We start from the raw sequence: 27,805 nt of genomic DNA, 5'->3' as shown, positions 1-27,805 counted from the left end.
ATTCTTTATGGTATTCACAATTTCTTTTAATTAGGAAATCAAAAATATAAAAGAAGAACTTGCTACTAGACTAAATAGTAGTGAAACTGCCGACCTTTTGAAAGAGAAGGATGAGCAGATCCGAGGATTAATGGAAGAAGGTACGTATTTAGTTGACTATGAAAATTATTATTATTATTTTTTAAAGATGCATTTATTTATGCATAAAAGAACTGGGGTGTAGGCTAGAGGTGTGGGGGAGGGGAGATTGCAAGGATTCACCAGAGACAGAGTGGAGAGCAAAACAGGCAGATCTACTGAAATACACTGCTCAGGGGAGCAGCAGGCGAGATAGGAGAGGTCTGCTGTGCCATATGTGGGTTAGCTCCCTGGCCAGGGATCGAACTTAGGCCTTGGTGGTGATAGTGCTGAGACACATCCCTAGGACACTGAGAAGACCCCATGACAATTATTATAAGAACAGGAAAAATACTTGCTACATGACTAACTTATTTACACAAAGCACATTTTCTTTGTCCATTCCATTGAGAGACACTTAGATATGTTACTGCATCCAGGTTATTATGAATGAATGTGAGAATGCACATATCTCTTAGAGATACTGATTTAATTTCCTTTGATTATGTAAAAGTGGGATTGCTAGATTATGTGGTAATTCTGTTTTTAATTTTGTGAGGACTCGCTCCATACTGTTTTCTGTGGTGGCTGCACCAATTTGTATCCCCACCAACAGCAGACAAGGATTCTCTTTTCTTCACATTCTTGCAAACACTTACCTTTTGTGTTTTTGACAGTAACCATCATAACAGGTGTGAAAAGATACTGTAGTTTTGATTTGTGTTTCTCTATAGATTAGCACTATTTTTTTTTTTTAAAGAATAGGGATTTTTAAAAATATTTATTTTTATTATAAGAACTGGGGTATAGGCCAGAGGTGGGGGCTGGTAAGAGGATCGCAAGTGACAGAGTGGGGAACAGAACAGGCAGATTTGCTGAAATACAGTGCTAAGGGGAGCAGCAGGCAAGACAGGAGTTTGTGGGGTTATGCTCCCTGGCTGGGGATCAAACTCAGGCCTTCGCTAAGATAGCACTAAGACTTAACCCCTAGGCCACTAGGGAAATCCTGGATTTGCACTATTTAGCAACTTTTCCATAGACCATTTGGCCACTTATCTTTTTTTGAAAAATGTCTATTTACAACTTTTGTATATATTTTAGTTGGCTTATTTATTTTGATATTGATTTGTATGTGTTCCTTATATATTTTGGATATTGAGCCCTTATCATATGTATGGTTTGCAAATATTATCTTCCATTCAATTGGTTCTTCGCTCTGTTCATTGTTTCCTTTGCTATGCAATAGTTTTGTTTTTTAAATTTTGGTTCAATCCCATTTGTCTCTTTTTTTTTTTTTTTTTTGGTGCCTATTCTTTTGGGAACATATCCAAAAATCATTGATAAGCTAGTATCAAAAATCTCTTTCCCTATGTTTTCTTTTAGGAGTTTTACATTAAGTCTTTAATGTATTTTGAGTCCAATTTTTTTATTTGTGATAGGGTCCAACTTCATTTTTCTGTACATGGATAGCCAGTTTCCCCAATACCATTTATTTATTTATTTATTTATTTATTCATTCATTCATTCATTCATTCATTTATTTATTTATTTATTTTATATTCCCCATACAATTGCAATCCCCTGATTTTGACCCCAACCCCTCTTTTCCCCGCCCCCCCCCCCCAAAGTGTGTCTCTGGTTCATAGTTGTTTGTTGATTTTGATTTTTTTCTTTCTTACAGTTATTCTTTTTCCTGGTCCCTTATTTAGATTTCCTAGATTCCTGTTATGAGCGAGCCCATCCGGTATTATTCTTTCTGGCTTATTTTGCTGAGCATGATCCCTTCCAGCTCCATCCATGTTGCTGCAAATTGCATGTGTTTATCTTTTTTGAATGCTGAGTAATATTCCATTGTGTATAGGTACCACATCTTCTTGATCCAGTCATCTATTTTTGGGCATTTGGGTTGTTTCCAAAGCTTAGCTATTGTAAACAGTGCTGCTATAAACATAGGGGTGCAGGTGCTCTTTGGAGTTGATGTTTCTGTGTCCTTTGGGTAAATACCTAGGAGTGGAATTGTTGGATCATATGGAAGCTCTATCTTTAGTAGGTTGAGGAATCTCCACACAGCTTTCCATAGTGGTTGGACCAGTTTGCACTCCCACCAACAGTGCAGGAGAGTTCCTTTCTCTCCACAACCTCGCCAACATTTGTTGTTGCTAGTTTTTTAATATCTGCCATTCTCACTAGTGTGAGATGGTATCTCATTGTAGTTTTGATTTGCATTTCCCTGATTGCAAGTGATGTTGAACATTTTTTCATATGCCTGTTGGCCATTTATATTTCCTCTTTGGAGAAGTTTCTTTTCAGCTCTTCTGCCCATTTTTTGACTGGATTATTTTCTTTGTTTTTGTTAAGTCTCGTCAGCTCTTTGTAGATTTTTGTGATCAGTCCTTTATCATTGGTGTTGTGTGCAAAAATGTTCTCCCAGTCGGTGAGGTTTCTCTTTGTTTTGGTTATTGTCTCTTTGCTGTGCAGAAGCTCTTTAATTTCATGTAGTCCCAGCTGTTTATCTTTGCCTTCACTATCACTGCTTTGGGTGATGTGTCTCTAAAGATGTCTTTGAGCTGCATGTCATGTAGTGTTTCGCCTAAATCTCCTTCTATATATTTTATGGTTTCAGGTCTTATGTCTAGTTCTTTAATCCATTTTGAGTTGGTTTTTGTGCATGGTGTGAGGTAGTAATCAAGCTTCATTCTTTTCCATGTAGTGACCCAGTTTTCCCCACACCATTTATTGAACAAACTTTCTTTGCTCCAGTGCATATTCTTTGCTCCTTTGTCAAAGATTAGTTGACCATAGATCTGTGGGTTTATTTCTGGGTTTTCTATTTGGTTCCATTGGTCCATGTGTCTGTTCTGGTTCCAATACCATGCAGTTTTGATGATTATGGCTTTGTAGTATAGTTTGAAATCTGGGAGAATGATGCCTCCATTCCCATTTTTTTTTCAAGAGGGTTTTGGCTATTCGGGGTTTTTGGTGGCTCCATATGAATTTTATCATTATTTTTTTTCTATTTCTTTGAAGAATGACATTGAAATTTTAATTGGAATAGCATTGAATCTGTAAATTGCTTTTGGTAGGATGGCCATTTTGATAATGTTAATTCTTCCGATCCATGAGCAGGGATGTCTTTCCATTTCTTTGTGTCTACTTCTATTTCTTTTAACAGTGTTTTCTAGTTTTCTTTGTATAGGTCCTTTACCTCTTTTGTTAGATTTATTCCCAAGTATTTGATTTTTTTTTTGTTTCAATAATAAAAGGAATGGTTTTCTTGATTTCTTCTTCTTCAGATTTATTGTTTGTGTATAGGAAGGCTACTGATTTTTGTGTGTTGATTTTGTATCCTGCCACTTTACTAAACTGATTAATTAGTTGAATCAGTTTTTCTGTGGAGTTTTTGGGGTTCTGTGTGTATAGTATCATATCATCTGCAAATAGTGATAGTTCGACTTCTTTCTTGCCTTTTTGGATTCCTTGTATGTCTTTCTCTTGTCTTACTGCTCTGGCTAGGACTTCCAGCATTATGTTGAAAAGCAGTGGTGAGAGTGGACATCCTTGTCTTGTTCCAGATCTTAATGGAAATGCTTTCAGCTTTTCACCATTGAGAATGATATTGGCTGTGGGTTTGTCATAGATGGCCTTTATGATGTTGAGGTATGTTCCTCGTATCCCGAGAATTTCAAGGGCCTTTATCATAAATGGGTGTTGTACTTTGTCGAATGCTTTCTCAGCATCTATGGATATTATCATATGGTTTTTATATTTCTTTTTGTTCATGTGTTGGATTACATTGATTGATTTTTGGATGTTGAACCATCCTTGTGTCCCTGGAATAAATCCTACTTGGTTGTGGTGAATTATCTTATGGATGCATTGTTGGATTCTGTTGGCAAGGATTTTATTGAGGATTTTTGCATCAGTGTTCATTCGGGAGATTGGTTGTAATTTTCTTTTTTTGTGCTGTCTTTGTTGGGTTTTGTTATCAGTGTAATGTTGGCTTCGTAGAATGTATTTGGTAGTATTCCTTCTTTTTCAATTTTTTGAAAGAGTTTGTGTAGGATGGGCACTAATTCACTGCTGAATGTTTGGTAGAATTCATTTGTGAAGCCATCTGGGCCTGGGCTTTTGTTTTTGGGGAGTGCTTTGATTACTGCTTCAATTTCGCTGCTTGCAATTGGTCTGTTGTTCTATTTCTTCTTTATCCCGCTTTGGATGATTATATCATTCTAGGAATTTGCCCATCTCTTCTAGGTTCTTAAATTTGTTTGCCAATAGGTGTTCATAGTAATCTCTTATTATTCTTTTGATTTCTACTGAGTCTGTTGTGATTTCTCCTCTTTCAATTATAATCCTATTTATACGTGTTTTCTCCCATTTTTTCTTTGTGAGCCTTGCTAGAGGTTTGTCTATTTTGTTTATTTTTTTCAAAGAACCAACTTCTGGTTTCATTGATCTTTTGGATTATTTTTTTAATTTCTAATTCATTTATTTCTGCTTTGATTTTTATTATTTCCTTTCTTCTACTGGCTTTAGGGTTTTTTTGTTGTTCTTTTTCTAGTTCTTTGAGATGTGAGGTTAGGTTGTTTCTTTGAGTTCTTTCTTATTTGTTGATGTGAGCCTGTATTGCTATGTATTTTCCTCTTATTACTGCTTTTGCTGCATCCCATACATTCTGAAAGTGGTGTCCTCCTTGTCATTCAACTCAAAGTGTTTTTTAATTTCTTCTTTGATCTCCTCAGTAGTCTAGTGGTCTTCCAGTAGTGTGGATTTCAATCTCCATGAAGTGGGAAGGTTCCTTGTTTTCTTTTTATGATTTATTTCTAGCTTAATGCCTTTATGATCAGAGAGGATAGCTGGAATGATTTTGATTTTCATGTATCTGTTGATGTTTGTCTTGTGGCCCAGTATGTGATCGATTCTGGAGAATGATCCATGCACATTTGAGAAAAATGTGTACTCAGATTTTTTTGGGTGCAGTGTCTATAGATGTCTGTTAAGTCCATGAGTTCTATGTCTTTGTTTAGGGCTCTAGTGTCTTTGTTTATTTTTTGTCTCTCCCCAATACCATTTATTAATGATAATCCATCTTCCCTGTTGTATGTTCTTGTCATCTTTGTTTGATGTCATTTGATTGTAAATGTATGGATTTATTGCTAGGCTCTCTATCTTGTTTCATTGCTCTTTTTTTATGCCAATACCATATTGTATAGATGACTGGAGTTTTGTAATATGACTTGAAGTTAGGAAATGGAAACCTTGAGCTTTGTTGTTTTTGCTCAAGATTGCCTTAGCTATTTGAGATCTTTTGTGGTTCTATATGAATGTTAGGATTTTTGTGGGGGGAAAAATGTGAAAAATGTCAGTGGAATTTTCATAAGGATTGCATTGAATCTGTAATTCACTCCTAAATTCTTCAGTTTGTATCTCCGCAAGGCTAGTACATTTTCCTTTATAAGCACAACATCATAATCATACCTAAGAAAGTGAACATTGGGAGTCTCCCTGGTGACACAAGGGGTTAAGTCACAGCAGTATGAAGCTACCCACAGCTACTGAAGCATGAGTTTGATCCCCAGCCAGGGAGCTGACCCATGTGGCCCAGCAGACCTCTCCTGTCTTACCCACTGCTCCCCTCAACAGTGTATTTCAGTCAATCTGCCTGTTCTGTTCCCCACTTTGTTGGTGAATTTTCTCACTTCCTGTACCTCTGGCCTGCACCCCAGTTCTTATATACATAAATAAATAAATCTTTAAAAAAAAAAAAAAGAAAGTCAGCATTAATTCAGAAGTGTAATACTGCAGATATGTAATCATGTACCCTAGTGGGCTATAAAAATAAGTTGTTTATCTGGTCATTTATCCTGCCCAAAAAGCCAATGTAAGTGTGTACATTACATTTGGCCATTTTTGTCCTTTTTGTCTCCCACCAGTCCTAAGATAATTCTTTCTTTTATGTGACATTGAAGACTTTATAGATTACAGGCCATTGTCCTACAGGATACACCATGTTCAGGAACTTATTCATGATTAGATTTAGATCAAATTTCTAGTAAGAAAAATTATAGGTGGTATTGTGCACCTGCCACAACACTAGATCAGTAATCACATGTCAAACTGTGCCACAGTTGATGATGCCAAGACTAAATGGTTAAGGTGGTGGGTGCCAGATAGGTCAATTGTAAAAGCACATTTTGCCCAATGTAACTCGTAAATATTATGTAGGAGTGAATCTAAATATCCTTTTCCTCATCATCCTTCCACCTAGTAAGATTAGCATTCATTGGTCATCCTCATCCAAATCATTTGTAACATTGAGGGTCAACTACTGTGATTTTTAAAATATTCTGTCGTTTTATGTCACTGGTTAGATGAAACATTCTGTTCAGATTTTTTCACAATCATTTTTTGAATTTGTACTTTTTTTGCTATTGTCAGGAGAAAAACTTTCAAAACAGCAGCTACAAAATTCTAACACCATTAAGAAATTAAGAGCTAAAGACAAAGAAAGTGAAAACACTATTGCAAAACTGCACAAAAAAGTAAAAGAGCAAGAAGAGGAGTTGCAGCATTTAAAACAGGTGAATAATGACAATTCCTCATATAAGTATAATGTTGCTTCCTGCATGAATAGTTAGCCATCGTCATTAAAACATTTGGAATGATTAAATGGGGTAAATTATGTAAGAAGAATTTTTCAATTTAATAGATGAATGTTAAGATTTTTATTCATTATTAGAACAGTTGAGATTCCCACCACAATTATTGCCCGTAGTGTAGTTTATTGAAAAATACTTTTGTTTGTTTTTATAACATAGGTTCTTGATGGCAAAGAAGAGGTTGAGAAACAACACAGAGAAAATATTAAAAAACTAAATTCTCTGGTAGAACGCCAAGAAAAGGATCTTGGCCGACTTCAAGTAGACACGGATGAACTTGAAGAAAAGAACAGAAGTGTTCAAGCAGCTCTTGATAGTGCATACAAGTAAGGAAGAGAACAAATATGCAGCCAATTTAAAATCAATTATCAGAGCAGAATGTTGAAAAAATACTTATTCTGTTACTAGGTTACTAACTTTTACAAGCTTATATATGACTGGTCAAAGCAAGTTCGACAGAGAGAGTCCTAGTCATAGTGTCCTCTCATTCTGTAGATCTCGTGGAAGTCTATATGGAAACTTTATTAACTTGGACATGTAATTAAGTATTTTATTTTAAATAAAAATTGTCAATCCAATTTTTTAAGAGAACTTACTGATCTCCACAAAGCCAATGCTGCAAAGGATAGTGAAGTCCAGGAAGCTGCTCTAAGTCGTGAAATGAAAGCTAAAGAAGAACTCTCTGCAGCATTAGAGAAGGCCCAAGAAGAAGCCCGTCAGCAGCAAGAAACATTAGCAATTCAGGTAAGCTATGGGTGATGAATTAAATTCATCTTTGAAATCTTTGTGTTTCTGCAAATAAAAGAATCCATAAGCTAGTTGAATCAAACCTAATGTAGTACATGTGTTTTATTTCCTTTATAAGGAAATAAATTTAATCATTTTTTAAACTGTTCTTAAAATCATGCTTATATGATACTAGAATTGCTTAATTTTTTGTGAATTTCAGGCATATTTGAGACTATTATGAAAGCTAAGAACATTTTTCCAAAGAAATGCACATATACAGATAAATACTAAATACTGCAAATAATTTCAGAAGAATCCATTGAACTCCTAAGCTTATTTGTAACCTTTGTGGGAGTGTGTACAGCCTTCACATGAAGGAGGAAAACCAAAATTTGTCATACTTTGCTTTATTAAATCATCAGTTGATGAATATTTGGATAACTGTTACTTTTTTGTTATTATGAATAATGTGCTATAAACATTCATTAAGAAGTTTTTGTGTGAACATGTATTTTAAATTCTCTTAAATATATGCCTTTGAGTCATGTGGCAACCCTATATTTAATTTTTGAGGACACGTCCAACTGTTTTACAGCTCGACTATTTCACATTCCCATCAACAATCTATGAGAGTTCTAATTTCTTTGCGTTCTTGCCAATATTTATTTTTGCTGATTTGTTTTATTATAGCACTTTTAGTATCTGATTGTATTGTTAACTTATGTTTCCTTTATAGCAAGTGATTTTTTTTGGCAATTTATCATCTTTTGAAAAATTTATACAAATCCTTTCTCCATATTTTTAAATTGGGTTATCTTTTTATTGTTGATTTATAGGCATTCTTTATATATTGTGAATACTAGACTTTTATCAGACATAAAATTTGCAAATATTTTCTCTTATTCTGTAGACTGCCTTTCACGTAATTGACAGTGTATTTGATGTTTAAAAGTTCTTTTAATTTTGATGAAGCATAACTTACCCTTTTTTTCTTTAGTTGGTCATGCTTTGGGTGTCATATTTAAGAAACCATTGCCTAATTCAAGTCACACAGATTTTTGCCTGTTTCCTTCACATTTAAGTCATTTGCCTGTGAATATCTAATTGTGTCAGCACCATTTGTTGAAAAGATTGTTCTGTCCTCATTGGTTGCAGTGTACTTTTGATTTGATGTTACGTGGGTATGTAAATAATTTATGTGATTCCCAAGTGAAAATTATATAACAAACATAAAGACAACATTTACTTCCAATTTACTCCTCCCATTTCCTTTTTTTTGCCTATGGATAACCATTTTATTAGTGTTCTTTTTTTTTTTCAGTGTTTCTGCTTGTAAATTCAAGAAAATAAGCATAGTGATATATTTATTTGCATACTTTTACACATATTTATTTGTATTTCATTCCTTATCCTTATTAGATAAAATAGTTTACTCTATTTTACTACATATTAATATTTTACTCTTTACACTATTTTACAAGTTGCTTTACTTACTTAAGAAAATATCCTGATCATTGCTCCATAATAAACATAGACCTTTTTAAAAATTCCTCTTCATAGTTTTATATTTTGTCATTGTGTGACATTGTTAAATCACTCAGTTCTTAATGATAGATGTTTGGATTGTATCCAATATTATAAAATAATGCCATGGCCCATTTACCCTTTTTGATTCTACCTTTCTATCACTGGGATAGACAAAATATTTATATTTTAAATTAAAAGTACATTAGAACAATAATAAACAAAGGTTGGGACAATGGGTGGTAGAGAACTATATAAAGCCGCAATTCATAAAATCATCTCCTTTTACCAGTACTATTAATTTGTGTAGTACCTTCTTATCTCCATGTATATATTCTTTTAATTGATATACATATTCTTTTATAGTTTTTTCATTTACAGTTAAATAATAGATTTTTACACTTTTTACATTCATCATAATTTTTAATAGATATATTCATTTTTTACCAACATTTGCAAAAATAAATTACAACTATGGTTATTCAGAATATTTACTGTTGTTTTTTCTAGTCTAGCTAACAGTATAGGAACATTGCATATTTACAGACCTGCTTCCATAGAGGAAATTCCCAGGACTAGAGTGACCAAGGAGCAAAAGGATACAAAAAATTCGATGATTTTTTAATCATATTTCCCTAATGTTTTCCAGAAAGTCTCTATAGCAGTTTACAAAATGTGTTGCTATATATGAGAATAGCATCTTGTTTTAAACAGCTCATAATAACTCCTATCATTTTCAGCCCTATGTAGCCAACGTTTATAGATGCACCATCTCTTCTCCTATATTGTATGGCAATGACTGTGCTTTGTGCATGTTTATTTGTTGTTGTTTTTGCCTAACATAGTGCTTTCTTCAGTAGGTATGAATTGGAAAGTTTGGAATTGCTTGATGGATGGAATATGAGATAATTATATGTCAACGCTCATTAATAAAGAGTATTATACATCAACATAACACAAAATCTATAGTTAGCAAGAAGAATGGAACAGGAGGGGATAATGCTAAACAAAATAAGTCAAAAGAAAGGTGTCCCAGATGGTTTCACTTGTGGAATATAGAGAAACAAAACAAAGGGTCAGACAGATTCAAATGAATAAAAAAAAAATCCTGATGATAGAATCCAGCTTACCAGAGTGGGAGGGAAGGCTGGAGAGCAGAGTGTAGAGGGGGCCCAGTGCACATTGATGCAGGACTATGGGTTCCTTCATGGTGGGTGTCATGTGGTAATATACATATGAAGAACTGTGAACCTATACTTCTGAAGCATATACAGCATTGTAAATTAGTGTTACTTCAATTTAAGGAAAAGAGAATCTTTACAAATACAGATAGCAGAAAGAAACGAGACTTGTGACTTTATATTTCTAGGTTGCTCCAGTATACCAAAATACCTCCAAGTAAAGTAAGATATGCAAAATTGCCATCATATATATAAATATATGTAAATAACCTGAAAGAAAATGGAAGGACTTTAGTATCTTAAAAATGTGTGGTAACATACCCATTCAATAAAGATTTATGTCACTTTAAGGAAAAGAAATAAATATTATGAAAAATTGCTACAAAAATGTTTTATATAAAAATGATAATGTTTTGATATCATTGGTGATCGTAAGTATGTTGGTTTTCCTCATGCAGGTGGGTGACCTTAGATTGGCACTGCAGCGTGCAGAGCAAACAGCTGCTAGGAAAGAGGATTATTTACGCCATGAGATCAGTGAACTCCAGCAGGTATTGTCAGTTTTCCTAAACACATATTCAAAATGTGTTTTCCTAAAAATAAAAGGTGATTCAGTGGGGTAATGTTCATGGGGTTGGAAGGATTCTATCGTACTTTTCATTTGCTGTTTTTGTGGCTTATGTAAATAAAATCAGAGTAGGAATTTAAAAATACATGAAAACCCCTCATTTTGTTTTACAGAAAACAATTTTATTATTCTGGACTTATTGTGCATTCAGTATTGTTTTTTTCATTTGTAATAGCTGATTTATTAATTATTGTCAGTGTTTGATTACTGTGGAACAAATAATCAGTGTCCAGTTTTTGTGCCACTACTCTATTAATTTTGAATCAATGAACATGCATGGAAAGGGAGAGAAAAGTAACGAAGATTGATCTTTCAGTTTTTATAAATATTTAGAAATATTTGTGTGAGTAGGCAACTTCTGGGAGGTTTAGATGAGACTCTTTTTTACCCGAAGGCAATCAAAGACTATCTTAATCTTAGAAATGCATTGATTAGAAGCATTTATTTAGATATTTGATTATACAATTTAAGGATTGAATAATTAGAAAATATTTTTTTTTAATTCTATAATGGAGAAATAATTTTTTCCAGAAATCTCAAAATTTGTTAGTGTTTCAGTGTTTTTATTGCTGTCAGTTGTAGTGACTTAAGAAATTCTTGATTCAGAGACTCCAGGAAGCAGAGAATCGAAACCAAGAACTGAGTCAAAATGTTTCAACAACAACAAGACCATTGCTTCGACAGATAGAAAACTTGCAAGCAACTCTAGGGTCGCAGACGTCATCATGGGAGAAGTTAGAGAAGAATCTTTCTGATAGGCTTGGTAATTACTTTAGTTCTTATGTTCTTTGTAAAAGCCCTTCCATCTTGTTTGTGGAATTAGAATAAGGGTATGAAATTGAAATTCACTTGATCTGGTGGTTATATTTTATGTCCAACTTGTAGATTTTTAGCTCTTCTCTTTTACATTTGTTTTCTATTATCAAATCCACTCTTTCAAACCATTTGTTTTCCCTTACACAGTGTATCAGACACAGTTTGAAATATGTCCATGTCATTCATCCATATTAACAGACTAATGTACTGCTAAATCTGACCTTTTTCTTGCTTGTGATAATGTAGGTGGTAGACAGATATTGTTCTAGTCAGTGACAGAACTCCAGGAGCAAGGATAGGTCTCAAGAAGATCAAGATCAGAACCTAGTAGACAGATGCCACAGAGTCTTAAGAATTCATATTCATATTCTGCCTCTTTATAGAAATATCTTAGATTGCCCTTCTGTGCTGTTAATAAAAAAATATTCTTCTAAGACGCTTATTACAGCACAGACAGGTAGTATATGTATGTATATACTGATGTCCTAGAAGCCAGCAAATTTGTGTGTCCCTTCTTTGCCTAAAGCTAAATAGAATTAGAGAGACGTCATGGTATAGTGATAGGTTTTTTGAAATGGAGTCTACATCTCCTCCAGGACATGTAGTATTATGCTGGAATATAGGCAAAGCCACAGGACAAACATACTATATGATGCTATTCATAGGAGCATAGATGCAGTATCAAACAGAATATAAAATGCAAAATAGAGGTATTATTAGGTCTTCAGTGGGACAACAAATATGAGATTTCTTGCCTTGCTTATATCTTAGAATCTTATTCATTACTTTTTATTAAAAATTAAAATTTTGTATTGTTACAAGAAATGATGCAGAGAGAGCTCTAGCACACTTTGCCAATGTCCCCAAATGTTAACATTTTGCAATGTTATAATCTATTATAGTGATATAATCTATTGATTCTATTCAGATTTCCCGAGTATTACTGCTACTTCTTTGCTGTATGTATTATGTTCTGTGCAACTTTATCTTTTGTCAAGCTTCTTGTATCTATCACAACAGTCAAGATAATGAAAAGTTCCAGCACCACAAAGATTCCTCCTCTTGCCCTTTTTTTTTTTTTTAGAGGCATTTTTTTAATTTATTTGTTTGTTTGTTTGTTTTGTTTATACATGCACTGGGTACAGTCAGAAGCGCGGGAGGGTGAGAGGATTCACCAGAGCCAGAGCGGGGAGCAGAACAGGCAGAGTGAGGAAATACACTGCTGAGGGGAGCAGTGGACAGCAGGAGAGGTCTGCGCGCCATGTGGGACCCTCCTCCGGTGGCTGCGGGCAGCTTCGCAAGCCAGCGCTCAACCGCTGCGCCACTGGGGAGGCCCCTCCTCTTGCCCTTTTAAAACCACACTTAACACTCTCTCGGACTTCCCCCTCTGTTCCAGATCTTTGACAACCCCTAATATGTCCTGTTTCTAATGTTTTGGCATTTTAAAATGTCATATAAATAGGATTGTATAGTATGTGACATTTTGAGATCAACATTTTTGCTGTTGTTCAGCATAATTCCCTGGAAGTTATTACATGTATCAATGATATAGTCTTGCTATTATTGGTCAGTGGTTTCTCATGTATGTATGTTCCACAGGGTACCACCATCTACCTGATGAAGTGTGTCTAGACTAATTCTAGATTTTGGCTGTATGCATCAAGCTATGAACATTCATGTACAGGTCTTAGTGAGGACATAGTTTTCATTACTTTGAATAAATGCCCAACTTTGCAATTTGCTATTGGATAGTTACATATTCAGTTTCTTAAAATGTAAACTGCTTTTCCACAGTGGCTCTATGTATGAAAACAACCTAATTTTTCCAGCATTTGATGTTGTCTGTTTGTTTTGTTGGTTTTTTTTAGTCATTCAGACAAGTGCATAGTGATATTTCATTATGGGTTTAATCTGCATTTCCCGATGATTAACAATGTTGCATAAACATCATTTCATGTACTTACATCCTATTTGTACATCTTCTTTGGTGAAATAACTATTAATGTCTTTTGTTGCTTTTCTATTGGGTTGTTTGTATTTTTACTGTTGAATTTTGAAAGTTCTTTCTATATTCTAGACAATAATCTTAGGTATGTGGTTTGCATTTATTTCCACAAGTCTATAGCTTGTGTTTTATTCTATCATATAGAAAATTTAAAGTTTTGAATAAATTCAGTTTACTGATTTTTCTTTTTATGGCTCATGCTTTTAGTGTCAATCCTAACTATTCTGCTTATCCCTAGATCCTGAATATTCTCCAGTGTTTTTTCCTAAATGCTATATAGTTTTGTTTTGCTCTTAAATTTATGATCCATTCTGAATTAATTTTCATGTATGATGTGAAGTTTAACTTGGGGTTCATGTTTGATTTCTGTTTTGTCTGTGGAGGCCCAAGTGCTCCAGCACCATTTATTGACCCACTACTCTTAATTCATGCCTCCAATTTCAAATTAAAATACTTTGGGGGAGAAATAATAAAGCAGGTATAAATTAAGATTGATTCTTCTGTCTCTGTAGGCAGTCCTGCATTAGGCAATAAATAGTCATCTGTTTTAAGTGTTGCTACTTTTATCTGAAGAATATGAAAACACAAATACAAAAGAATTTATATACCTCTATGTTCACAGCAGCATTACTTATAATAGCAAGGTTTGCAATCAGCCTAAATGCCCAACAATGGAGAAAGGGATAAAGAAATTATGGTACATGGATTCAGTGGAATACTACTCAGTATTATAAACATGACATAGTGCCTTTTTTGGGACAAATATAAATGAATTTTGAGATGGCAATGCTTAGTGAAGTAAATCAGAAAGCAAAATACAATTGCCACATGCTTTTACTCATTTATGAAATACAGATAAAAAAAACAAACGGGAAAACAACAAAAATAACTTTAGATCTAGGGTTGAGGTGTGAAGTATTCCCCAAATTATGTAGTTTTATAAACAAATGGCAACTCAAGAAAATTTGATATTAAATTTTTTTTGTCAGAATACATTTGGTATCTTGTAATTTTCCTTTTTTAATTGTACAAACAGGTGAATCCCAGACCTTGTTGGCAGCAGCAGTTGAAAGAGAACGTGCAGCTACAGAAGAACTCCTTGCCAACAAAATTCAGATGTCTTCCATGGAGTCACAGAATTCTCTTTTAAGACAGGAAAACAGTAGATTTCAGGCTCAATTAGAATCAGAGAAAAATAGGCTTAGAAAACTGGAGGATGAAAATAATAGGTGAGTATGTTTCTTGAATATTATTTTTGGCAGTCTCATGACATTTTAAAATATGTTGGCTTTTAGCTTCATAGCACTGAAAACTGAAAGTAATTGCTTTTAGTGTTTAAAGTCAGAGTCATTAGCAGTAGAAGCTATAGCAAGATTATAACTGGAATACATTGAACCTCACATAGGCTCTTGAAATTGTGTGACATACTATGTATACATTTGTATTTTCCAGCTTTAGTTAGCTTTTTACAAGAATCTGTAATCACAGAGTAGCTTAAAGACCACACATTGAAGTTATTTTTGTATTACATGGGTTTTAGCAGTGTTCTGATCTTTCTAAATAATAGTTTGGATTCTTTGGAAATCACAGGCTATAAAATCCCTCTATCTGAAATTATATTAAGGTTGTGATTTATGTGTCTGAGTTCTTTCTTGAAAATTTTACTTTTGAAAAAAGTAGTCAAGTAAAAATGATTTGTAAAGTAAAATATATCAACTTTTGCAGACATTTTTATAGACTTCCCTAACAAGGCTTTGTAGAGTATGAATATATTATAGGATGATTGTATTCAAAATTATTTTTGAATTTTTGAATTCAAAATGAAATCTTAACTCAGAGCACCAATAAATAAAATGCACAAAAGTAGAGCTTTCTTCACTTGTAGTTAATTTATGAGTAAAACTCAAGACATCTGGAAAATACTGTGGAAAAATCACTGATATCAAGCTGGTAGTAAAAAATGACCACTAAATATGTAACTGGAGTTAATAGAGTAGTGAATTTTTAATAGTGTACTGTTGTCTTTTTTGATTTGTGTAATCCCTTCTGGCTTAATAGGTACCAGGTTGAATTAGAAACCCTAAAAGGTGAATATGTAAGAACACTTGAGGAGACAAGGAAAGAAAAGGTATTTCTCTTAGTGTTCACTCTCTTGTAGGGCTTCCATTCGGGAATGATTGGGGATGGTCGTGAACAAAGAGATGACAAACAAAATGGGTTTTGTTGCTACTTTTGGGTTGTGATCTTTAGTAGTAAAACAAGGAGGAGTATACACCTTACTTTGAGATTGGCTTATTATGATAGTGTACACTGGTGTTACGGAAGTTTTCTAAAGCTACCTCTCTTTCTATTAGATAATGTTGAATAGTCAGCTAGAAATGGAGAAAATGAAAGTTGAACAAGAAAGGAAGAAGGCCGTTTTCACTCAAGAAGCAATAAAAGAAAAGGTAATGAACTTTCTAAGTTTTTTTTTTTTTTTAATGTTTTGGTTTTGGTATAAGCACTTAGTAACTACTGTATTAATCATTAATTGGTTTGTAATTTTAGCTCAGCTTTATAAAGACCATTACTGATGTCTAATATCAATAGAATGATGAATTCTAACAGCATCCTGCTCAGAGTGGATCTAGAATAATCTGCCTTACCCAAAGAGATTGTGATTTCTAGTGTTTGTCATTTTTTAGATGAATTTTATTGTCTTTCGCAAAACTCGCGCACCTCATTGACTAATATGCACCTTGAAGTAAATCTGGTTCACTTTTTTTTTCCCGATTAATGAAAGTAAGTTTTCTAAAGTGAGTTTTCTGTATTTAAATAATTGGATTATACTTGGTAGTTAGCATTACATATTAAAACCACTTATTTGTAAATTAAATTACCTTTTGAATTTATTTGGAATTTTAAAAAATATATGAAAATTAAATGGATTTTCAGAAACTATATAAACTATATATTTTGTAAAACTCATATGTAATCTTACTCTAAGGAACTAAGCTAAATTGGTGGAATATTATATAACATGAAGCAGTTCACATAGTTGTGAAACAAAACATTCTTATGCCATTAAAAATAAGCCAGATTGTTATTTTAATATAAATGGGTCCTCAGATAATTTGACAACATCTGTGTGTTTAAATTAGCAAATATTGTGCCTTTGATAAGACTTCAGAAATGACATCTGTATTATGAATTTTTTCCTCCTAAGGATCGGAAGCCATTTTCTGTTTCTAGCACTCCCACAATGTCTCGCTCAAGTTCAATAAGTGGAGTTGACATGGCAGGGCTACAAACATCTTTCCTGTCTCAGGTAATATTTTATTTCTTACATGTGCTTAATTCCTAAACTGAATAATGATAAGGGGAATATGCAGATAACAGTTTGACTGTCACTATGACCTTCCATTTTATAGCCAGTTCATTAAATATTTGTTAAAGATAATTGCAATAAGAAAATAGAGAAGACTTTTCTGCTTCTGAGGAAGTCACAGATATTTTAAAGGAATAATTGACAGAATCTTAAAATAGAACACAATCTATAATAACTGTATGTGCTTTATTCACATAGGATGAACCTCATGATCACTCATTTGGATCAATGTCTCTATCAGCAAATGGCAGCAATCTTTATGAAGCTGTAAGGATGGGAGCAGGATCAAGCATTATTGAAAATCTGCAGTCTCAGCTAAAGCTAAAGGAAGGAGAAATTACTCATTTACAGGTATTGAAAAAATTAAGTGTTCTATGGCAATAAATGAAATTTTCTTTAAAGATTAATTTATTTATACATACAAGAACTGGGGTACAGGCCAGAGGTGTGGGGATGAAAGGATTCACCAGAGACAGAGTGGGAAACAGAACAGGCAGATTGACTGAAATACACTGCTGAGGGGAGCAGTGGGTGAGCCAGGAGAACTCTGCTGTGCCATGTGGGTTGCTCCCTGGCTGGGGATGGAACCCCTGCTTCAGTGCTGTGAATAGCTTCATAGGTTGTGTCTTAACCCTTTGCGCCACGAAGGAGGCCCAATAAGTGAAAATTTGATGCCCAGTAAATAGAATTCCTCATTTCCTCCTGAATTCTGAGCAAATAGAGAAATAAAATGAAATAGTGACATGTGAAGCCCAAAAATATATTATATATATTAACAGTCAAGGGTAGTTGGGGAAATTAGCCTCGGATGAGAGCCAAATGAATCTGTTAACTGCCAGAAGTAGGGAGATTTACCTACTCTCTCAGAAAATGCTGGCCTGTAGTTGGCTTCCAAGTGAGTGTAGCCTGCCCAGGCAAGAATGGTAGGCATCCAGGACCAGCGAGCTCCTTGCTGGCAGGTTTTTCCAAATTGAAAAAAAGAAAAGTTACTGAGCTGAGCATGCTCATTTTACTTCTCTTAGAATTAGCACTTAAGTCAGTTGCTGCTTCTTCCCTTGAGAGGATGAGTTAAGGTGATGAGAGCAGTTAGAACTGTAACATTTCCCAATGCAATCTACACAGTTGGGACTACATTAAAGTGTTTTTAGAGGTCTCACCAGTGGCACAGTGGGTTCAGCGCTGTGAAGCTGCAGCGCTGTGAAGCTGTCCACAGCCTCTGCATCGCTGATTTGATTCCCACATGGCATGGCAGACCTCTCCTGCCTCATCTGCTGCTCCCCTCAGCAGAGTACTTCAGTCCTCCTGCCTGTTCTGCTCCCTCCCTGCTCTGTCTCTGGTGAATTCTCTCACCCGGTACCCCAGTGCTTGTATAAATAAATAAATCTTAAAAAAAAATAAAAGTGTTTTTCTTTCTCTGGGTTTTTGTAGTAATTCAGAATAACTGAAATGTGTGTTATTTCCTTAATTTAGGGAAAAATATAGGGCTGTATATTTCAAACAGATGACTGGATTTTCTTTATTTCTTTATCTTTTTTATAAGTAACTCCTATAAATAGAATGCCTCTGAGGAAATTTGAGACCTATTTTGTTTTTTGGATTTTTTTTTTGCTGTTATTTTCTTTTACTTAAGACAGAGTTAGCTCATGGTAATATATTGATGTATCTATTTCTTTAAAAATAATTTCTTCAAAATAATAATTCCTTAAAAATTTCCTCAAAAATTAAATTTTTATATTAGTGAGAGTATTAAGCAAGGCATGTTTTGATTTAAATTACTTTTTGGTAATGTTTCTCAGCTAGAAATCAGCAATCTAGAAAAAACTCGCTCAATAATGGCTGAAGAACTTGTTAAATTAACAAATCAAAATGATGAACTTGAAGAGAAGGTGAAAGAGATACCTAAACTTCGAACTCAGCTAAGAGTAAGTATTCTTCAGTTAAGGATGAGTCTAAGATATTTTAATCCTGTTATAGTCAATCTCATACTTTTAGGGCCTCCCCGGTGGCGCAGCGGTTGAGCGCTGGGTTGCGAAGCTGCCCGCAGCCTCTGCTGCGCCGGTTCGATCCCCGGCTGCTCCCTGGCCACCGGAGGAGGGTCCCACATGGCGCGCAGACCTCTCCTGCCGTCCACTGCTCCCCTCAGCAGTGCATTTCCTCACTCTGCCTGTTCTGCTCCCCGCTCTGGCTCTGGTGAATCCTCTCACCCTCCCGCGCTTCTGACTGTACCCAGTGCATGTATAAACAAAACAAACAAACAAATAAATGAATGAATAAAATACGTGCCTCTTTAAAAAAAAAAAAAATAAAAAAAAAAAAAATAAAAAAAAAAAATCTCATACTTTTAGTTTATATAAAATGCCTAAGTATATCTTAAGGATTTCTCTGAAAATTAAAGAGTTAATATTTGAGTAAAGAACTTTAAAGATGAATCTTTTATCTTGCTTATCATATTACACATTCAGATTATTTTTCACAATCATGTTTATTCCTAATATAGAAAAATAAATTTTTTGGGGGGCTCATTTATAGCATTGCAGTTTGCATGATCTTAGTAATATTGGGTTGTCAGAAAAGTCATGATGCATTTTTCTCGAAAAACAGAAAAAAATATGTCATTACTTTTTCCAACAACCTAATATTTTGTTCATGGATGTTGTATGCATCTTCATGATTGCATATATGATGCTGTGTGTGAGTCATTGTTAAGACATAAATGCAACTATATGTTCGTGGTAAGTGTAGGTAAATCATAATGAACCAGAGACAAAAATTTCATTAAATGTGCTTAAAATAATGGAAGGACAGCAGATACATTAAGCTATTAATGGGGATAATTGTTGATTTAGTGGGTTGATATGGTCAGATTGATAGTCATCTGGCCCAGTGTTCTCTCTTTCTTTTGAAATTTCTTTACTAGCTATTTATCCTAATAGGAGTGTTGAGTTTAATTTTTATGACTACATACCTTATTTTAAATTATAATGTGTTTCCCAGTGACTCATTTATGGCAATATAATAATATGTTCTGTACAATTATTTAAAAAATTACAAACATATATTTTGTAGGATTTGGATCAAAGATACAACACTATTCTGCAGATGTATGGTGAAAAAGCAGAAGAGGCAGAAGAACTTCGATTAGATCTTGAAGATGTAAAGAATATGTATAAGACGCAAATAGATGAACTTTTGAGACAAAGGCTCAGTTAAGCTTCTGGAAATTACATTCCCATCAATCTGAATGTAAACATTTACTATCTACATGTAGACTTCCAATAAATTCTTTTATAGAATTAGAAAGTAGAATTTACTGTAGAGAACAACAATTGAAGAAAAAAATTTTATAGTGTATAGTAATATTTGCAGTTAAATTATTTTGTGCAATATTTCAATTTTATTTTTAGAAACTATTCTTTAAAGATTTATTTTTTAAAGCATTTGTTTTTGTTTTTTGTCTTTAATAGCACAGAGATTTATTACTTTATCCTGTTGTCAATATAGTTAGGGGTGGAGAATGGTGTTCATATATGTATTGTAGATAAATAACTAATTGTATCTATAATTTATATGTGTTTGTATATATTGAAAACCTTTAACAAGTGATATTAACATATTAAAACTTTGAAATCTTTCACACATAAGTCTTCATAATATCTAGTTACTGCTCATGAAAATGAATGTTAAATGTTCAAGTAAAAAAACTTATTAAACCTGTGATAAATTTTAAACTAAATTTTTTTTTTAAATAGAAGTCATGCTGAAACACTGTCTAAAATTTAAAGGATGAGTAATTTGAACTTGAAAATTTTTGTGGTCTAAAAATTTATTTCACCCAGGTTCCACAATGGAGCCCAATTTGTTATTTACATAGAGAAAGCTGTAGCTATTAGAAGTTATCAGGCAGAATTGGGTAGTGGAAAAAATTTATTTACAATGATTTTGTGATACTGTCAGTAACATTTTGCTGACTTTTTACTACTCTATAAAATCAATTAAAAGTAATAAAATTATTAACATAGTTTTCTCTTTAAAATTGTCAGCATTTTTTAAAGTCTTATTTTGGGCACATTAAAAAATGAATGTTTGATATTACAAAATATCCATAACAAAATGGAGAAATTATAGGAGTTAATTTAAGTTTGTCTTTTTTTGTAATTCCGTATAATGTCAATTTTTCCTTGAACCATTATACATAAATATAGTATGAAATAGCTTTAAAAGTGTCTATTCCGTTTTCCAAATATTATTTTGTTCAAAAGTTAACCAGGCTGTTTTAGACATGTGAAATATTTTGATACATTTAATTCTGAATGTCATTAAGTTGCCCTTACTTGCAAATAAAAAGTCTAATTTTTTTTTTTTTAATTTTAAACATTAAAATTTAAGAGCATAGCCTCATGTAAGCCATGCTGAAAAACGTGGAATGCTTTTCAGGGCTATTCAAGTGACCTCATTTTTTTTTTTTTTTTTTTTTTTTTTTTTAGATAGTATTTCTGTCATCAGATCTCTGATTTGTAGCTTAATAAATATTCTTCCAAAATGAGCCAAATGAATAAAATTAATTTTCTACATCATAGTGGCAAAATGCAGTGTAATAGCTTTTTGTCTTTTTAATATTCAGGGGCTAACAGAATGACAAGACTAATAGCAATAAGAAATGTATAGAATTAGAAATATAGGAAACTTAAGTTGCAAAATTCTGTCAGTCATTTGAAAATAGAAATTTAGAAATAATAAAATTGTTCTTTCAGTATATTCATCAATGAGGAAAAGAACCCTTTCAGTTGTGGAAAAAGATTGAATAAAACTCCTATACTTTCAGTTTTATAGTATTGAACATTCTCTTTTTTTTTTTTTTGAACATTCTCTTTTCTTAATCCTTATTAGCAGTAAATAAAATCAGTTCAAGTTTAAATGTTTAAGTGTTTTCAATTTATTTTAAAAATGGTAAGCAGCTATACAAGTCTTTGTATTGCACCATATATTGTCCTTTATTCACAAATTAATAACTGATTTTCACATGATCTTAATTTGATTATTACACACTTATTCTCAGTACATTTGTGATTTCTTGTTAAGTAAATATGCTAAATTAGTTTTTGAGAAAATCCACAAGGTGGCAGAATACCTACTGAATATCTGTTGTATTTTGCTGTTTGTCATTGAAAATTTTCTATCCATATTCCAGAAAAAAAAATTATCTTTTAATAGATAAGAAAATAGTTTGCAGTTTAATGTTTTCCATTCTTGAAAGAAAACAGATACAACGATTCCTGCCAATTTCAAGAAAATAAAAAAGTAAAAAGAATGTTCAGGAAATTATTTTTCTCATGATCATTCAGTTCATGTTTGATTAATTGAATGTTTTGCTCAAATACTTACTAAAAGTATGAAATAAATAGTATTTAGAAAATAGCCACAAGAAAAAAGAAAAAGTGATATTTGATCCTTTTAAATAACTGTTTGCTTAGTAGGTATACATTTATGTTCCAGTATATCAAATTTTTTCATTTTTAAAAAGTTAACCTAATTTCCCCTATTTAAAACTGTACAACTTAAATTTTGTATTTTATAAAGGGCTAAGAGTATGATTCAAACAATAGATTAATATTTTAATTCTCAGTGAAAGATAATGTAAATTATAAGCATGGATCTGATTTGAATAAAGATTTTAAAATAATATTTCATTTTTAACATAATTTAGAGTCATCAGTAACAATGAAGACAGTGTTTTCTTTTGAAGATTATAAAAGATTGTCTTTTGTAACTTTAAAATTCACATTTTAAGAAAATGAGGATAAACCCAGATTTTTTGGGTTATGTAATAAGAAGTAATATTAGTTATAGCCAAAAGTTTTTCCAAGGAAAATGTTTTTGGAAAACAATTCTAAGAATTTACTTATTGTATTGACTATAAGGGAAATTTGTGTCTTTTAAGAATCTTAAAAAGTATAAAGATATTTTTGTAAAAGTCTTATCACATTGCCATATTCAAATAATAACAGATAAAATAAATATCCTCTAATCCTAAGTTCATATTGCTGTATCATTGAACTTTGCAATTTGATGCTTTAAAGTAATTTTAAGGTATCACCTTTATATATATCCATTTTACCACAATTGTGATATAGAGAATTAACTCTGGATGCTGTTCAGGTTTTATTACCTGCACTGCCCTGGCCCAAATGAGCTAAATTTAGTATTCGGTATTCTCAGATAGTACTCAACAAGGTTAAATGGGTTATTCTATATTCAATTCCTTTCTTGGTTTTGCAGGTAGTAAGGGTGGAACAATGTGTATAGAGGTGTTCCTTTCAGTTTTGCACAATGCCCTACCCATATGGCTCTGGAAATTACCAACTCAGCTTTAAAAACACATTATGTTCAAAAATTTGCAATTATGTTGATAATAGATGCTTACTTTGTCCCAGGTACTGTATAAGGAATTCTAATAATAAGATCATAATTCTTTAATGACTGCTCTGAAATATATGTAGAAAGATCTGAAACCCAGTGTCTTTTTTTCAATGTTTGCTTGTCAAATGTGCTTTGCTAGTAAAGCCTGACCTGCACTGACATTGGGCTATTTGTAGTCTTTATCTTACTTAGTTCCTACTGAGATAAATGTACAAATACATTTGCTGCAGAAATATGTGAGATTATGGGGTGCTAACCCAGGGTACAATGAGGGTGTTTGGTAACAAATCATGTGTGCGCCCTGTTCTATAAAACAAATTTTAGAGCACTTAAAGCCCAAAGATTTTGGAAAATGGATTTTAACTATACATGCGCGCGCTCACACACACAAACATACAGACACACACAGATACTATCTTGTGTGTATAAATATGTATTTTTGATATATATATATACTATATAATATTGATATATACTATCTTGTGTGTATATATATACTATCTTTTGTGTATATATACACATACTATATATATAAATGGATTGATTATATATATATATATATATAAATGCACATACTATCTTCAATCAACCTCAGCATTGATGCCATTATTATCTTTATTTTTAAAATGAAGCAATGTTATGTAACTTGGTCAAGGTCATATAGCAAGTTAGTGACAAAGCTGAAATCATGGTTTGTGTAGGCTAGAACCAGTTCCTGTTCTGAATCATTACCTATGGTGCTACCTCACTTTCTGCTCTTCTATGAAATCATAAGCATATGTAGATCAACTGTAGCGTAAATCAACTTTAGTCAAAATCTGATCACTTTAAAACTTCAATACCTTTGAATTATGTTTTAAGGGGTTGGATTATCAATATACCTATATCTCTCTTTATTAGATAATTGATAGCATATTACAGAGAACTAGTACTATGTACTCTGTTGTTAGTTCATCATTTTGTTGGCGATGAGTTATCCAAAATGTCAGGATATGAACAGAAAACTTACAACACATCTAGAAAACTTGTAATTCAATGTAAAAATTTGAAATTTAAAGGAACAGATTATGAATTCCCACATGCTCATTAGCATATTCTCTAACAGTGTCCAACAGTTCATGGCCCATTGTGTGTCATTCATGTGTTTCACTTGTGCTGGCTCCCAATGGACACTGATTATTTTGAAGCAAATTTCAGACATGGTTTGACTATCATTTAAGTATGGAATGTTTCTGCAGAAAGTAACCAGTTATTTGCTTATCATAATTCATATAGGAGAGACAGGAAAAAATGTGCTTGGTTCTTTTTTTAAGTTTTCACAATGAGAGTTTGTTCCCTTTTGTCATCATACAGAAACAATGAGTTTTTTGACTTTTGTATTTGGTGATTGGTTGGATCTTTTGATTATAATATTAAAATGTATTTTATGTTTCAATCCATTACAGTTACTTTTATTGATGACTTAAATTATCCAATCCTGCCCTGAGGAAGTCTTTCCAAATTGGTTCCTGAGTCCCGAGATGACCCTCCTAACCTTTGCTTCCCTGCTTTCTTCTGTAAGACAGGTCACATTCATCTTGTACATTTCCTGACTTACACTTAAGGTTATTCATTTTCTATCAAAATCCATGATTATCCCTTTTCCTATAAAGACTGTGTTCCTTTTAGTGAGAAATCACTTGTAAAGAGCAGTCTGGGCACGAGGGATGCTTCTTACTACCTAGTTGGTTATTTCTAGGCCCTTTCAATGGGTGATGGAGGAGAGATTTATTTTTAAAGATAAAACATATTGTTAATTCATATGGCTACCTCCAACTCAAATTCAGAACTACAAGATTTTTATATGGTCTCATCAGGCTGGCATCTATACACATGTCAAAAATTTCAACTTAAAAAAAATTCAATTTCAAACATACCTTCTTTATTTGATTTATCCCAACCAACATTGCTACCAAATTTGACTACTGAAACAGTTTGTGATTGTTTTGTTATACTTCTGTTGTTTAACTTCTGTTGTTTAACTTCTGTTAAGGTTACATCCTGATAGGTTGGTTATTATGTTTCAAAATTATGTTTCAGTGTTACTTGGGATTTTCTGTTGTATATGCAAACATTTAGATTGATTTCATTTCATTTTTCAATACTGAAGGATTACCTTTTAAAACTTTACTTTTACTTAATAATTAAAATATTTACATGATCTAATGTCACATATTTACAATGTATTGATTTATACAGAGAAGTAATCTTCTTTGTCCCCTTACACCCTTATTCACTTTTTCCACTATAGACAATTATTTAAAATGTTATACTTTTATTTTTAAAGTGATATGTATATATATACTTATTTACATACTTTATATGTGTATATACATATAGACTTTCCTGGATGATAGCATATTACACATCTCTGTCCTCCATGCTTTTCCTACGCAGTAATAGATGCTGCAGTGTATAGAGATATTTCTCAATTCTTTTTATATACCTTGTGGTTATACATTCTGTGGATATACCATAATTTAATCGGTCTTCTAGTCATGGACATTGAGAATATTATAAGGTTAATTTGAAGAAAGTTTAAAATTAAATCTTAATAGATTTTTGGGGAGAAATTCTATGTTGAGAAGAGCTGTTGCAGTAAACTAAAATGATCTCAGATTCTTAAAGTTGTATTACATCTTGTTTCCTCTGAGTCTGAATGACCACAGCTTAATATGTAGCCATTTATATCCTTGTAAAGAGACTAAACTATTTTTATAAGTCTTTCTCATGTACTATGTCATTTATCTTTACTGCATATCATTCAGCGAAAAATCAGCTTGTTTAAAATTTTAAATAAGTACTATTCTTTTCAAATCAACTAACAGGAAAGCTACGTTTCCTGTAATGGCAAAAATAGGATGGTGGCAAGTAGGCTAAGAAAACACTTTTGAAAATTCTTATTGTTTTGGGGGTTGGCAATGTATAAAATAATAGAGTAGTACTTCCCTTAGAAGCAAAATCTTTCACCTAAGGACTAAATGAGTTAATACGAATGGGATAATGCCTATCCCATATCAAATAACATTTATTTTCGCACTGTTATTATTTGGAAAAAAAATTCAGATAATATCCCTGATATATGAGGTTACTAACAATTCTTGTAACAATTCTCATAACATCTAAAAAATCAATTTTAAAAGTATGTAGACATTTGAAACGTACTATAGTGTTTCCTTATAATCTTTACTTAATACTGGTGATTTTGTGTCTGAGCATGAGTTTATTTTGATAGCAACCTTCATTTAGACAGTTCAACTTGGATCTGTACTTAATGACTGATTCTACCATGCTTTATATCAGACAGCATGCTAGAGCCAAGGGTGCTAATAAAAAAAAATCTGGGAGATGGGCATTCAAATAATTGATAAAATAAAAATTATTATTAAAATAATTATTTCATAAGACGGTCAAATTAAAATCCACAGAGTAGCATTTGAACTTGGTGAGTTTTCAGACACATACGAAGTGTGGCAAATGTAATACATAAGGTGTGAGGATTCCAAAGAATCCACAACCCCAGACTAGTTCAGGCCCCAAATTCGAGAGTCTGGGCGGCAACTTCTGCCCTAACTCAGAAAACAGAAATCTGCTGAATGCAGAGCAACCGGAATGAAGAAGCGGCTTTTCTGCCCATCTGATCCTAACATCCTTAAAGTTGTTTTTTGTCTCTCTCCCAAGGAGGGGCTAGCTTCCTTAAATCCCGCTTTCTAGCCCAGTTTAGGAAGCTGGCTCCGCAGCCGAGCGGGAGCGCGCCTGCAAAAGCCCAAGGTGTCACCAGCCGCCACCTTGCAGCCTGCGCGCTGCGCCGCGCGCGGAGCCCCGGCCCCAAGGAGCGTTCCCGGCAGGAGCCGCCCCCTTTGGGGAGCTCGGGCCCGCCCCCGGGCGCAGGCCGGCCAAGGTGTCGGGGCTGCTCCCTGGCGCCCCCTGGCCCGGCTCTTGAGCCTGAGGTTTCCGGTGAGCAGCGGTAGCCGGTTATGACGACTCCCTCCTCCGGGGCTCCGGCCGTCTCCCGCTCCTCGGCTCCTGCGGCTTCAGGTGGGACTAACCCCGCGTCCACCGAGGCTTCACCCGCTCCCCAGCCAGCCCCGCGACTTCCCTGGCTGTAACCCCCGCCCTCGGACTCCGCGGCCCGGGGAGGCGCGCGTGGGGAAGCAGATCCTGGCCCTCCAGCTCCCTAGCGCTCGGCCCCTTCACAGCGCCGGCGAGAGTCCGCTCCCCGGAGCGCCCCCGGGAGCCCGCGGGGCGCAGCGGAGGATGCTCGGTCCTCGGCCGCGTCCCGTTGACCGGGTTTCCCTGGCCCGGGCGGAGCCGCTCCCTCCG

At 33.8% G+C, this 27,805-nt stretch overlaps 2 protein-coding genes across 3 annotated transcripts in view; both read left to right on the top strand.

Moving 5' to 3' along the window:
* TMF1 (TATA element modulatory factor 1) overlaps window positions 1-22,517 on the top strand; it is a 31,012-nt gene extending 8,495 nt beyond the window's left edge. Inside the window, exons 5-17 of one of the 2 annotated variants that reach the window (XM_037492525.2) lie at window positions 35-140; window positions 6,556-6,698; window positions 6,936-7,102; window positions 7,364-7,520; window positions 10,669-10,761; window positions 11,445-11,601; window positions 14,696-14,888; window positions 15,718-15,787; window positions 16,014-16,106; window positions 16,865-16,966; window positions 17,225-17,377; window positions 18,823-18,948; window positions 20,093-22,517. In XM_037492525.2, coding sequence (XP_037348422.1) covers window positions 35-140; window positions 6,556-6,698; window positions 6,936-7,102; window positions 7,364-7,520; window positions 10,669-10,761; window positions 11,445-11,601; window positions 14,696-14,888; window positions 15,718-15,787; window positions 16,014-16,106; window positions 16,865-16,966; window positions 17,225-17,377; window positions 18,823-18,948; window positions 20,093-20,236 — 1,704 coding nt within the window. In that variant the 3' untranslated portion in view covers window positions 20,237-22,517. Of the gene's footprint in view, window positions 1-34; window positions 141-6,555; window positions 6,699-6,935; window positions 7,103-7,363; window positions 7,521-10,668; window positions 10,762-11,444; window positions 11,602-14,695; window positions 14,889-15,717; window positions 15,788-16,013; window positions 16,107-16,206; window positions 16,447-16,864; window positions 16,967-17,224; window positions 17,378-18,822; window positions 18,949-20,092 lie in introns of those variants that run through there. The other variant, XM_054695467.1, reaches the window with a different exon arrangement.
* A 4,916-nt stretch (window positions 22,518-27,433) lies between these two features.
* The window catches only part of EOGT (EGF domain specific O-linked N-acetylglucosamine transferase), a 37,013-nt gene continuing 36,641 nt past the window's right edge, over window positions 27,434-27,805 (top strand). The window contains exon 1 of the mRNA XM_037492469.2: window positions 27,434-27,520. The gene's annotated coding sequence lies outside the window, so the exon portion shown is untranslated. The remainder of the gene's footprint in view (window positions 27,521-27,805) is intronic.

The sequence above is a fragment of the Talpa occidentalis genome, unplaced genomic scaffold, assembly GCF_014898055.3.
Source record: "Talpa occidentalis isolate TD23 unplaced genomic scaffold, MPIMG_talOcc4v2.1 talOcc4.10, whole genome shotgun sequence".
In the NCBI taxonomy this organism is placed as follows: Eukaryota; Metazoa; Chordata; class Mammalia; order Eulipotyphla; family Talpidae; genus Talpa; species Talpa occidentalis.
The sequence above is the reverse complement of the archived record's forward strand: the minus strand, read 5'-3'. Positions and strand labels throughout refer to the sequence as shown.